Consider the following 12,889-nt stretch of genomic DNA (forward strand, 5'->3'; position numbering starts at 1 on the left):
TCACATCCACCCAAAATCTCTTATATTTCCTTTGTCCCATTTTAAGTGCAGCCATGGTTTTTCGTGTCCAACTTTGACCGTCCGTCTTATTTAAAAAAATAAAAAATAAGTTACGAGTAAAGTCCAATTCATGTTTTATTATCTCATTACAACAAAAATACTAATTATAAAATATTTCCAAATAAGACGGATGATCAAAATAAGACGCGGAAATCTATAGGTGCACTTAAAATGGGACGGAGGAAGCATTATGGAACACAGCCTAAATCTTTTTAAAGCCATTTTTTTCCTTTTAAAGAGATATATACTATTGCTATTAATTAATACATAATAATCCTGAGGGGGATAATAAGCTAGTGTTAATCTGACAGCTCGATCCTGCCTCTGCTCTTTCTGGCGCGCACGTTAAGCTTTAGCTTCCCCCTCCCCGCGCTTCCAATAACGGCTTTAACTAATTCTCTCTCTCTTCGTCTTCTCCAGCTAATCGATCCCCCCTCTTAATCCATTTTGTTTTTTTTTTCCAAATCTCCATCTCCATCTCCTCCCTTCACCCCCGATCGCATTCGCTGCCGCCCACTCCGTGCTCGCCTCGCCTCCCCTCAGAGAGATTAAAGCAGCAGCGGCTTTCTTTCCTCTGCGTTTCTTGGATTGCAGCAAAATCGATCCCCCCCCCCCCCCCCCCCCGTCCCAGTTTTGGTGGTGGATTGCAGTTCTTGTGCCATCGATTTGGGTGGGATTCGGGCGCCGCGTGGGAAGGAGAGGTTTCTTCTGGGGTGCCCAGTTGGGCTAAATTTCTGGGTAGCTCCCGCCATTGTCGAAGCTCTTCAGTTCTTTTGCGTTTCTTGGGCCTTGTATCAGATCCGTGCCCTTGCGATTTCTTGTAATTGGAGGTGAGAGAGAGAGAGAGAGAGAGAGGTCGATCCATGGAGGTGCAGGGAGAGGTGGATGGATCGGGGGTGCCCCTGGCGGTGCTCCTGAAGCGAGAGCTGTGCAACCAGAAGGTGGAGAGGCCGGACATGCTGTTCGGCGAGGCGAGCAAGAGCAAGAAAGGGGAGGACTTCACGTTCCTCTTGCCCAAGTGCAGCCGCCGTCCAGGTCAAGCCCAGGCTGACGGGGAGGATGCAGGAGGCGCCGGCGACGACGACACCATCTCGGTGTTTGCGGTAATGCCTCAATGGCCTGCGTGCTCTTTTTTCTTTTCCCGTTATTACTGTCTCTGAGACCAATAGTCCAGTTTGTTGTTGTTGTTGTTGTTGCTGCGTGTTTGTTGCGATAATGCCATTGATTTGAGACCTATAAACTGAAAATTCGGTTGGAAGTCAGTGTTTATAATGCCTAACTAGGATAGTTAGTTATCGCATTATCTTGTTAAGCTTTCTTTTTTTTTTCCTCCTGCAAAATAAAATGTTTGGTTTTTTTTTCCCATCGTCAATCTCTGTGCCTAACATGGTGCGTTTGTTTGTTGTTTGTCCCTTGCATAGAGTAGCATGATTGATATGTCAGCCTGATTTTGCGGTGTGTTTGCATCAAGTCACATGGGGGACATATGTCAGCTAATATTTTACTTGCCTTAACTGTCTCTGTGTCAATTATTTCGGTGGTCAGAAGACCAGTGGTTTAGGAATATTCAAAGGGAGTTTTAATGTCAATAGATGATAGATCTTTCAGGCCTCCAACAGTTAGCATTATATATTCGGTTCTACTAACTTGTCTATCAACTTAACATGGCATTTTTAAATAAATCATTGCAGTGTAAATGGTAATATTCAGGCCACAATGCAATACTGTGTGATAGTGCTGAACTATGAGTCTCACTATTTTGTTTCGATTTTTAAACTTGTGTGTTATAACAACTGAAGTGGCCACTGATCTTGAATTATTTATCCTGTCTTCTCTTCAGATCTTCGATGGCCACAATGGATCTGCGGCTGCCATATACACCAGGGAGAACCTCTTGAACAATGTGTTGGCTGCTATTCCCCCAAATCTTACAAGTGAGGAGTGGACAACTGCATTACCGAGGGCACTAGTTGCAGGTTTTGTTAAGACAGATAAAGAGTTCCAAACAAAAGGTATTATTCTTTCACTAAGCTGATAACGATTTAGAGGATGTGCATGTAATTTAGAGGCTTTTAGTTTTCTTTGTTCATATTCTCCCCCTTTTGGACAAATATCTTTCTGATTTATGAATACATGATCAGTGTTGTTATACACTTGCACTGCGGTGTAAACTGATTGTTACCATGTTTTCAGCGGCGCGCTCAGGGACCACTGTGACTTTTGTTATAATAGATGGATGGGTTGTCACTGTAGCATCAGTTGGCGATTCCCGCTGTATCCTAGAATCTGCTGAAGGTTCAGTATATTTTTTGTCAGCTGATCATCGCCTAGATACCAATGAGGAGGAGTAAGTCATAAAACCACGCTTTGTTCTATGTCTATAATATCCTCAGGCTTATTGTTAACCTAGTTATACAATTGCAGGGTAGAGCGTGTAACAGCAAGTGGAGGTGATGTTGGGAGAATAAATATTGCTGGAGGGGCTGGGGTATGTTCTTTTTGTATATGACGTTTATCAGTTACTAAGTGAACAATCATCTGCTAGGACATTCAGTTTATTTCTTTTTCTGTTTTCCCATTCAATATCTTCTGCTGTATTTCTGCAAGTAAAAACATGATAATTCAAGGTTAGTTTTGAATTCACTTTGTTTTCCTCTGCACACATTTCAGATTGGTCCACTTAGATGCTGGCCAGGCGGATTGTGTTTATCAAGGTCAATTGGTGATATCGACGTTGGAGAGTTTATAGTTCCTGTCCCACATGTGAAGCAAGTAAAGGTATGTGATTTATATATTCCTGTGCCAGCCACAGTTGTGGAAAAGATTATGCCATGTTACTTATGTAATAGCTGATACCAGTAATTAAGAACTGCAGTATCTCAGGCTAATTTCATAAAACCGTGTACCTATTGATCATAATAGATTTGGAACTTATGCATCAAAACTTATTGCAGTTGTCTAATGCTGGAGGACGGCTTGTCATTGCTAGCGATGGTGTCTGGGATGCACTGCGCTTTCAGGAAGCTCTGAACTATACCAGAGGACTGCCAGCTGAAGCTGCTGCTAGTCGAATTGTTAAAGTATTGAAATATATTTACACTTCAGTTGTATTATTCTGGATTCCTTGTAATGCATGTTTAAGTTAAGCTTACCGGTCATGATCTTCTTATATAGGAATCTGTGAGTTCAAAGGGACTACGAGATGATACTACTTGCATCGTAGTTGACATATTACCTCCAGAAAAGTTGAGCCCTCCATTAAAGAAGCATGGGAAAGGAGGCATCAAAGCTTTGTTCCGTCGGAGGCCATCTGATGAATTGACTGAAGATCAGATGGACAGAGGATGTCTAGAACCTGATGTCGTGGAGGAAATATATGAGGAGGGCTCTGCTATGCTTGCTCAAAGGTTTGATTTCATTTGATACATGAAGCGCATATTTCTTAGACATATCACTTTTACTTGCCATTATGCCTACCTATGAGTTTTACTTCCGATAGTGAAAAGGTTTCCTCTTCCCCTTACTTGAAATAGTTACGCACTTACACTTGCCCAAAAAATAACTTATATAGTCAAGTTCATCAGTCTTCCCCAAATTTGACTATAGATTTGTCCTAATTTTTTGCCTCTTAAGATTTTCCAACGAATGTATATGAATATAATTTCATGAAATGTTGACTAAACTCTTATAACTTGTTCACAGATTAAAAATAAATTATCCGACAGGAAATATGTTCAAACTGCATGATTGTGCTGTCTGCCAATTGGTGATGAAACCTGGTGAGGGCATCTCTGTTCATGGTAGCATTCCGAGGAATTCAAGGGTTGATCCTTGGGGTGGCCCTTTTCTATGTTCATCCTGCCAATTGAAAAAGGAGGCTATGGAAGGGAAGCAACATTTGACAAGTATGAATGCCTTCATCTAAAGATTTTTTTTCTCTTTGCATTAGGACAATAATTGTTGAATGCTTTTTTATTTTTAATTTCCAGATTCTCAACCGACAGTCCAACCTGTTCTCAAGTAGCCTTCAACGGTGTTCGATACTTCAGTGAATACATGCTAATATCACTAAGACACTAACAACACCTCTAGCAAATGAACCAGACTCTGCATGTTGATCTATTGCCATTTACCAATCATTGGTAGTCAGATTCAAGATTTTTCACCACTAACTTCTATTAAATGGTCGTTGGTACGGATGATAAAGATATATGGTGTCGTTTATTTGAAGCACCAGACTTATTCTGCAGGAGGTGCAGGCAGTTTATTTGAAGAAACAACAAGACGTCCCTAAAATGAACCAGTGGCCTAAAGGTGTGCTGGTTCATGCCATTGATTAGACCCCACATGAGCTCAGACTTGCTTCATTCGGCAAATACCAGTCATGAATCCCTTTTAGTTCAAGCTTAATTTTACAGGTCATGCCATATGGTAAGTGACCATAAGACTGCTTCCCCCTTCCCCCGGTTTGATTCTTTTAATATGTCCATTTCTTTCCTTCTTTCCCCTTTTTAAATGGAATTGTACATCCAGTTCTTTGCCCTGTGTATAGCCATGAGGCTCATAGCTAACATACTTATTGTATTCATACCACAATGTTATAGCTGTATCACTGTATTCAAAAGTTTCTAACACGTATCCATTCCTTTTTTTGGGAAGTTTTGCCTTCCTTTTTGTACTTTAACTATTACTATTGAATTCTAATATAATTCTGAAGTCTGCACTGATCATTTTGACATTTACCTCCTTAATTAATGAACAGCATGCAGTTCTCCTGCATATGTTCTTAAAATAAATCCAGGAAATTGAACAGGAAGATTTTTTTTTTCCAATGTCCCTATATATAGCCTAAATGTGGTGAACAACAAAATGCAATCAAACTTCTCTGCAGAATGGGCATGCTCAAATGGAAAAGAAAAGAGCAGCTGTCACCAATAGGCAATAAAAAAATACTGACCAGAAAACATGAAGGGATTTAGTTTCAACTTCTGTTCATTATAATTATCAAAATGAACTGCCAGCACAGAAACACTGGTAACTGCAAGTACACCTTTTACTGCTTTTTGCACATTATCCAAATGCTGCTGCCTGCCAAGTTGAAGCTACAATATGAAAGTAGTAACTCTGTATGTCAGTAGTACATAATGAGTCTATGAAATTACCAGGTAGTAATTTTGATGCCCAGCACTTTCTGGGCAAAGGTAACAAGATTCTCAATCTCGAATTCATCTATGTAGCCATTTCTATCCTTATCAGCCTGATGAAGAGCCACAATACTCTTCCACCAGGCGCTAAACCCAAAACCTTTGCTGCGGATGGCCTCACGGAGCTCCACTCCACTTATGCGACCATCATTGTTGGTGTTGAACTTCATGAACCACTTCTTGAATTCTTCAAGTGTCATAGGAGGAGGGGAACTGATAATTGCTCTGCATCTCATAGCTGGTATTTTTAGAGTTATACTTGGTAGCACCATGGAGTGTTGATTGAGGGTTGCAATGGCTCCTTTTATACTGGTTTAGTCCATGTATTGAGGGTTGCAATGGCTCCTTTTATACTGGTTTAGTCCTTTTATACTGGTGATATTTTATTTATGGTAGATTCTCTTCTAGTCTTAATAGAGCTGAGACCAAACATGTTAATTCTGAAGATAGAATGACAGTTCATTTGCTCAGAGGCTTTGACACACTAGTTTACTATAGTTCAGTTACATGATTTTATTTTGGGAATCAATTCAATTCTCATATATATCAACCAGATACCCATACTATGCATAGTTTTTTTATGAGTATTTTTTTTAAAAAAACAAAGTTATTTATGATCCATCTCTTCATTATCAGTGCTATACAAAGTTATGTGTGTTATTATGACAGTGTATTTACTTCATAGTAGATTTGTTTCCTTTGGTATTGTGCTTGACAAAACAGTTCACGCATTGCAATTATTGGTTTCCAGCCTGTTATAGTTAAGATTAACACACACACATGCTCAAGTATGCAAATTCTTTCCTGACTATCCAGAAAGGTAACTGGGTAAAAAAGTTTATGGTGCAGCAGATTGGTTTTATTTTGTGGCAATTTTTCTTTATCCAGTTTCAGATAGACACATTTGCCTGTCCATAACAATTACTTCATTCTTTTCTGAATAATAATCACAGAGTTCCTGAAAATTGTGCTAATGCAGATCGTCTGAACTTTTCTGAATGACATGTGCTTGATATAATAGTCTCCTAACAGTTTACTCTAATGTAAATATTCAAATATATTGGACTAGGCCAATTTTGTCCTGTTATTATGTGTTTGCTTTTTTTTACTGGGATAACTCATGTCCTGCTGTTTCAGGCAAAGGATATAACCAAGAATGTTCCTTTTGTTCTTCTCTCCTATTGTGATGGATTAACTTTGCAGATATGCCTCTGACCCGATGCTGTGCCTTTTACCTTGATCTGCCTAGTCTGCATCATATTATTGTGTTCCCTTTTGCACTTTGGTGTCATTAGTATTATGCTGTGTGTCGCAGATAAGAATGGTACCACAGAAAGTGTACTGATGCTTGTCTGATAATCACCATTTTGGTAGGGTAGCAGATTCGTCTTGACTGACTTTCCCAAAAATATGGACACATCTTGGTTCATTCTTTACAGCAGACTTCCAGTCCAGCTGTGTTTCTTCTAAAATGGATAGAAATGTTGCAGAATCGCAGGAAACAATTCTTGAATCTGGATGATCTTGGTTCTTTATCCAGATCCTATTTGTCTGTACTAGTTCTGTGCACAACTGTGTTCCTTTCTACAGCAGTGTTTCTTCTGCTGACAGAGAGCTCACCTGGACAAGTAAAATTCAAAAGACCTCTAAAATGTCTGTACAATAAAGAACCAGAATCAAAGTTGATCAAACATAATCAAACTGAAGATCCGAAGCTTGCTTTGACTTGGACAAATACATAAAGAGGCATTCTGCTGATCTGGTATTGTAGTGCCCTATTGGTTGAATGACTTGAATCACGTATTCAAACTTCAATCTGTTTTCATAATTGACAATTTTTGTTACAGAAAATTCTTGCTTTCATGACTAACATCAGAAACAGACATACATATTGCCTCTGAGTTTTGGAAACGAAGGAACTATAGTATAAAAAAATATCCAAAATTATCATACAAAAGTATGCCCTCACGTATCCACACCAAGTGACAGGGTTGTGGAAAATAAACTTATGTACTCAAACACACCATTTACATTTTTGCAGTGTACAATGTACAGTAAGATATGCCTGTACAGGACTAATCTTATAGGTCTACGTCTGTGCCTTTCTAGACAAAATGCTTGACATTTGTGGGAAGAATGTTTTCTTTTTCCTCAACTTCTGGTCCACAACAAAGTCATCCGTGCTACTATTTGACATGGGTGAATTTGGTTCAGTAAGAACTGCATCGTCTTCCTTGTAAGAGCCCTTCTGTTCAGGTGATCTTATAGGTGGAGCAGTCCAAGGATTAGCAACATGTTTTGCGGCTTTCCGACGCTGCTCAAGCTCTGCTCTCCATTTCCTCAGTTCCTGCTCAGCACCAAGCTTTCCTTCCTTTGCCCTGTCAGCCCTCTGCAGTGCGATTTGAAGAGCATCCTTCTTCTTGTGCATCTCTTTGGTTTCTTGTTGCAATCTCTCCAGGGTCCTTGTTTCAGACTCTTTTGCTAGCTCTATTTGCGCCAATGCCGCGGCCACCCTCTCATTCGCAAGCTCTTCGGCTTCGTAGACCCTCTTGCTCAGAGAATGATATTCACTTATAGGAAGTGTAATGGTTCTAGGGGAATCCTCAACACTACTTGTCTCCTCGCTCTCTTGCAATGCTTGAGCCGCCACAAGGGCAAGCTTCTCGGATGCTTTAGAGGCCTCTATTTCTTTCAGAACGGCGCGTAACCTGATCTCTGCAGTCGCGGCAGCGGCCTTGGTTTGCTCGGCTTCTTCTTTCGCCTTTCGAAGTTCTTCCTGTGCAGAATGAGGTGCCACCTTGGCGTCTTCTGCTTCCTGAGCTGCTTGCTGCAGCATCTTTGGAAGCTCTGCCATTTTTTCACGGGTTTCCGCTTCCTTGATGTACACCATTTCTATCTCTTCTTTTGTCCTATTGAGCTCAGCTTCCAGAGAAGAGACGGCTATGGATGCCATACCTTCTCGCTGCTGCAATGTAACAAGTGAAGCTTTCTCTTTATCCACCTCTGACTTAATTGATTCTGCAATAGCTCTTATTAAATTGGTTTCGTCTTTTGCCTTTTCAATATTTCCTCTAACCCCTTCAAGCTCCTTTCTTGTTGAAGCAAGGGCTCGCTTGATTGACCTGCTAATTTCTTTAGCCTCATCAGAACCATCCTCCTCGATCACTCCAGCTTCTTCACTCATTTTGTTTTCTGTATAGGCAGCCAGCTCCTTACTGAGGATTTGTAGCATGTGCGTATTTTCATCAATTTTGGACTTTGCATCAGTTTTTGATACAAGTTGCATGTTGAGTTGCTGCAACTCCTCCTGTGCTTGCTGCAGTTCCTTCTCCCAAGCCAGGCAATCCTGCTCTTTTGCCAAAGCCGCCCCGAGCTTGTGTTCTTCTGCTTCATGATGCGCGGCATGGGCTGACTCGAGAGACTCTTTGATTGCGATAAGTTCTAAAGTGAGTTCCTCAACTCTCTTCTCAGTCTCCTTTGCAGCAGAAATAGCTTGCTCGGCTCTTTTGGCTGCTATGTCCCTTTCGCTAGCTAAAACGGTATGCTTTTCGTGTGTTGATCTCATCTCCTCCTTGACCAACTTCAGTTCATCAACAGCCTTCTGATGTCTCTCTTTAGCAACTGCCAATTGTGTTTGGGCTATTACGCTAGCTTCATCGTCAATCCCCTGCTCCATTTCTTGTGCCCGCAGCTGCGCAAGTTCGGAATCCTGCTTTGCCTGGTCCACATCAATCTCTGCTCTCTCCAGTTTGTGTTTCAGCTCCTCTACAAGTCTCCTAGTTCTCCCTAGCTCCTCAACCACTTGTAACTTGGCCATCTCACAAGCTTCTGAATCTTGTTTGAATTGTGGAATCTCTTGTTGAGCCTTTTCAAGTTCAAGCTGCATGACCCTGCGCCTCTGCATAAAAAGCAAATTCCTTAACAACAGCAGTCTATATGATGAAAATTTTTGACCGTGTTATTGATTGAACAGCAGTGAGCAGAAGTATAATATGTGCTCTATTGTTTCTCATAAAAACAAAGTGTATTTCTGTAATGGCAAGGAAATTAATATGAAACACAACAAAGTTGCATCTTTAACCATGATCTGATCCATTTGCAGTTTTAAACAAATCAGTATTACCTCTAGTGTCTGAGATCTGTATGCTTTCCAATCAACAATTCCTCCGAACTTGGTGACAGCCTCTCTAACTGACTCAAATGGCGCAGCAGTGTCAATGAGACCTCTGTATGGACTTTCAGGTCTCGCATCTGTTTCTGCCTTTTTGTTTGTGGTGGCAGCAATGTTCTCGTGATGATTCATCTTGTCTTCTTTTGTTCTCGATTCATCTGATAGCATAGTGCTCTGGTTGGTCGAACCATTTTCAGATATATTGTTCACTTCGGTCTTACTTGTTGAAGTAGGAAGGTCTGTCTTATCTTTCAAAGAATCATCAGATTCCTGAGCTGGTTTCAATTTAGAGACCGTATCCGGTAATGAAGGTACAGTATGACCTGTAGGAGCCTGCCCATTTTCTGTCAAATTGTGGGTTAACTTCTTCTCCATTTCATGCGATGAATCAGGATTCTCAACTGGAACAGATGCTGTCTCTTCACCATCCCGTGTTCTTGCAGTCCCATGATCATTGGTATTAAGAACTTCCATGGTAGCAGAATAAACCGTTTTTTTCCTCCTGGGCTATTTTGTTCAGCAGGATTAGTCTACTCCACCCCCAAAGCTTAATTTGATCACTGTACTTCCTCCTACAAAAAAAAAAACGAGGAAGGGATCGGCTCAGACAACTTAAAGACTAATCACAGATATAAATAAAATTAAGCAGAACTTTCGCCTATAGAATTACATTTGACAGGCCTATCCGTGATGAGGACTTAGCCCTTTTTTTCAGTATAATATGAAGAAACTAAGGAATTAGCCTTTTTTTTTCCCAGTATAATATGAAGAGACTAAAGCTTGCATTAGTCAATAGGGATGTAGGCATAACAGCAAGCTCAAGGGAACTATGACCTGTGCATGTATTCATTAATCATTGCCACTGATTGAAGTCATGAACCCACTTTTTATGGCTGCAGCTATTGAGCAGCCGCCCTACCAAGTACTACTTCCATAATATAAATCATATTTGCCCAAAAATTAAACAAAATTAACAAAATTGCTAACTTTCCTTCCTTCGTATTTTAAGAAAAGAAAAACATCATGATTAAGTAAGGCTGAGCCAGCTAGCTCAAGTTATTGTACAGACATCTTCTTAATTTGCCCACCAAGAACTGAAGAAACTATCGAGCATTGCATGTCCTGAAGTTTCTTTAAGTTTTCGGCATAACTTTAGTACTGGAATTTTCATAAGGGCATTGCAAAGCAAGCAAACAGCTTAGCAGAAGTACCTCCAATCAATTCCTAATCGATAAATGACACAAAGACTGAATGCACCAGATGTACTAGTAACTGCTAAAGCACAGGATTTCTCAATTGATATTATCTTCATCATCTACAGATGATTAATCACATGACTATCAGATTACTACTGTACCGTCTACAGATGATTAATCGCGTGGATATCAGATTGAACAATCCGGTTTCTGAATAACACACAGATTTTTTTAAAAAAAAAAAGAAAAAACAAGTTACTTGTCTCATCTCAGACCACAGGATGAATGAACAGTCGAATACCAGGTCAGTCTTCTCCGCGGACGACGACTCGGTGATCAGGAAAGTGACACCAATTAGACCCAAAACCCTCCCAATTCCCCCCCAAGAACACAACGCTCCCTACCCCATCCCAGGCAAAGAAATCAAGAAACCGCTCATCTCATCTATCCAAGTCCAACACAACACAGCAAGACCAGCTCTGCTTGACCTTCTTGGATAAAAACAGACCAAAATCAAGCATCGATTGCAGAGAGAGAGAGAGGGATTCTTACCAGGGCGGAGAGCCGGAGAGGATTCCTTGCAGGCGAAGCAAGATTGCAAGAACTACTCTCTCTTTTTTATTTTCCGCCGATTAGGAGATTCTTTTCCGGCTTTTGCCGCTTTTCTTCTTCTCCTCTTTGTCTGCCTGTGCGCGTCGTGTTTCTAGAAGAGGAAGATGGAGGAGTGGGTGTGTGTGTCCGTGTCCTTGTTGCTTTGCTTGGGCTCGGCTCGCGTCACCGCGCGCCGCCCTCAGCTCCGGATTAGCGGTAAACCGTGGAGGATTAGGTTATGTTTGTTATTATTATGGGGGGTTTTGCGTAAACGCCCCTTGGTTTAATGAAAATGTATGTACAAGGTGCTTGGTCTTTTATTTTGCTGGAAAAGAAAAAGGAAAGGGTAAATTCCACTAAACAATCCCCCAACTCGACAGTTTAACACGAAACGTAACCAATCTGTGTAACAACCCCCTCACAATCTTAATGAAATTCTGATCGGCCAATTTTTGTTAGCAAAAAAATAAAAAAACTACTTTAGCATGTCGCATCGGATATACCGATATATGGAAACATAGTTTAATAATAAAACAAATTATAGATTCCGCATGTAAACTGCGAGATGAATTTATTAAGTATAATTAATCTGTCAAATCATGGAGCAATTACACTTAAAAGATTTGTCTCGCAATTTACACGCAATATGTGTAATTAGTTATTTTTTTATTTATATTTAATACTCCATGCATGTGTTAAGTATTCGATGTGACAGGGTTAAAAATTTTGCCAGGGATTTAAACAGGGCCTTAGCTAGGGTGAGTAGTTGTAGTTGAGCTGTACGAGCTGCTGGATTATGCCCTATAGTCTTGTTCTTTTAAAATTGTTTACCGATTATTTACTCCACACTCCAAAAATAACCTTCTACTACTACTACTACTTATAATATTTAATGTATCGTTATATTCAAGCAGGTAATCTACACTAATAATTCTCTCAATATTTTATCATTATACAGTATGCATAATTGTAAGCAAGTATAAAAGGAATAGAGTGCAAAAACGCCACAAAGAGACGCTGTTCGGTTATTATACAGAAACCATCTGTCCTGGCCGATGGTAATATAGCGAGGTAAATATATAGCGCAAGCCCTCACCTATCTAGATGAAAACTCGTGTAAACCTTGATAAAAAAAAGGGGATAATTTAAATTTACCAAACAAAGTCCCAGTTCGAAATTTATTATTTTTTGTTTGAATAGGAAATTCTATGTGGTGGTGTAACATCCCCTTATATATCTAACATGTGTGATTTGGTTAACGAATTTACATGACTTTTTGATCGGGGGTTTACACAAATTTTTACATAGGTTAGGGTTCGTACCGCATGTTTACCCTCCTATAGCGGATGCAGAGCGGGTGGAAAAATTCCACGAGAGGACGGCGTTTACTGTGCAGGACAAGAGGTTGGAATGTGGACTGTGACAAGCTAGTCCCGCTGACTTTTTAGGGAGACACCGTCGCTGCCTGTGATGCCTGCGTAAGTGAGCCCCGCTGCAGTTGGCGACCACTTTCTTTTTCTTTCTTCTTTTCTTTTTCCACTTTTACGTGCCAGCAGGCAGCAGCGGAATATGCTTTTATCATACGGAGGAAAAACATCCCGTAGAATTTTTCATTTTGTTAGAGCGCGCATTAGAGAGTAATCGCGCGCTCGGTTTTTAATAATTGT

The 12,889-nt window shown here is 40.4% G+C and overlaps 2 protein-coding genes across 2 annotated transcripts; one reads left to right on the forward strand and one right to left on the reverse strand.

The window, feature by feature from the left end:
• The first annotated feature begins 378 nt into the window (after positions 1-378).
• Positions 379-4,798, forward strand: LOC107275976 (probable protein phosphatase 2C 12). The gene is made up of 9 exons (XM_015773272.3): positions 379-1,163; positions 1,901-2,072; positions 2,254-2,407; positions 2,485-2,548; positions 2,731-2,838; positions 3,015-3,140; positions 3,235-3,467; positions 3,763-3,965; positions 4,050-4,798. The coding sequence occupies exons 1-9, from the start codon at positions 924-926 to the stop codon at positions 4,082-4,084; spliced, it is 1,335 nt and encodes a 444-aa protein (XP_015628758.1). The 5' UTR covers positions 379-923; the 3' UTR covers positions 4,085-4,798.
• A 2,267-nt stretch (positions 4,799-7,065) lies between these two features.
• On the reverse strand, positions 7,066-11,349 carry LOC4333035 (protein WEAK CHLOROPLAST MOVEMENT UNDER BLUE LIGHT 1). Its single transcript, XM_015776967.3, has 3 exons — positions 11,184-11,349; positions 9,388-10,007; positions 7,066-9,162 (listed from the first exon to the last, which is right to left on the reverse strand). The coding sequence occupies exons 2-3, from the start codon at positions 9,907-9,909 to the stop codon at positions 7,354-7,356; spliced, it is 2,331 nt and encodes a 776-aa protein (XP_015632453.1). The 5' UTR covers positions 9,910-10,007; positions 11,184-11,349; the 3' UTR covers positions 7,066-7,353.
• Positions 11,350-12,889: the final 1,540 nt, after the last annotated feature.

Source organism: Oryza sativa, chromosome 3, assembly GCF_034140825.1.
Source record: "Oryza sativa Japonica Group chromosome 3, ASM3414082v1".
Classification (NCBI taxonomy): Eukaryota; Viridiplantae; Streptophyta; class Magnoliopsida; order Poales; family Poaceae; genus Oryza; species Oryza sativa.

Coding starts and splice junctions, on each gene's coding strand:
- LOC107275976 (XM_015773272.3), top strand. CDS start 924: ATGGAGGTGCAGGGAGAGGTGGATGGATCGGGGGTGCCCCTGGCGGTG. Junction 2,839..3,014: donor CACATGTGAAGCAAGTAAAG/GTATGTGATTTA, acceptor AACTTATTGCAG/TTGTCTAATGCTGGAGGACG. Junction 3,468..3,762: donor TCTGCTATGCTTGCTCAAAG/GTTTGATTTCAT, acceptor ACTTGTTCACAG/ATTAAAAATAAATTATCCGA.
- LOC4333035 (XM_015776967.3), bottom strand. CDS start 9,909: ATGGAAGTTCTTAATACCAATGATCATGGGACTGCAAGAACACGGGAT. Junction 9,163..9,387: donor ACAGATCTCAGACACTAGAG/GTAATACTGATT, acceptor CTTTTTATGCAG/AGGCGCAGGGTCATGCAGCT.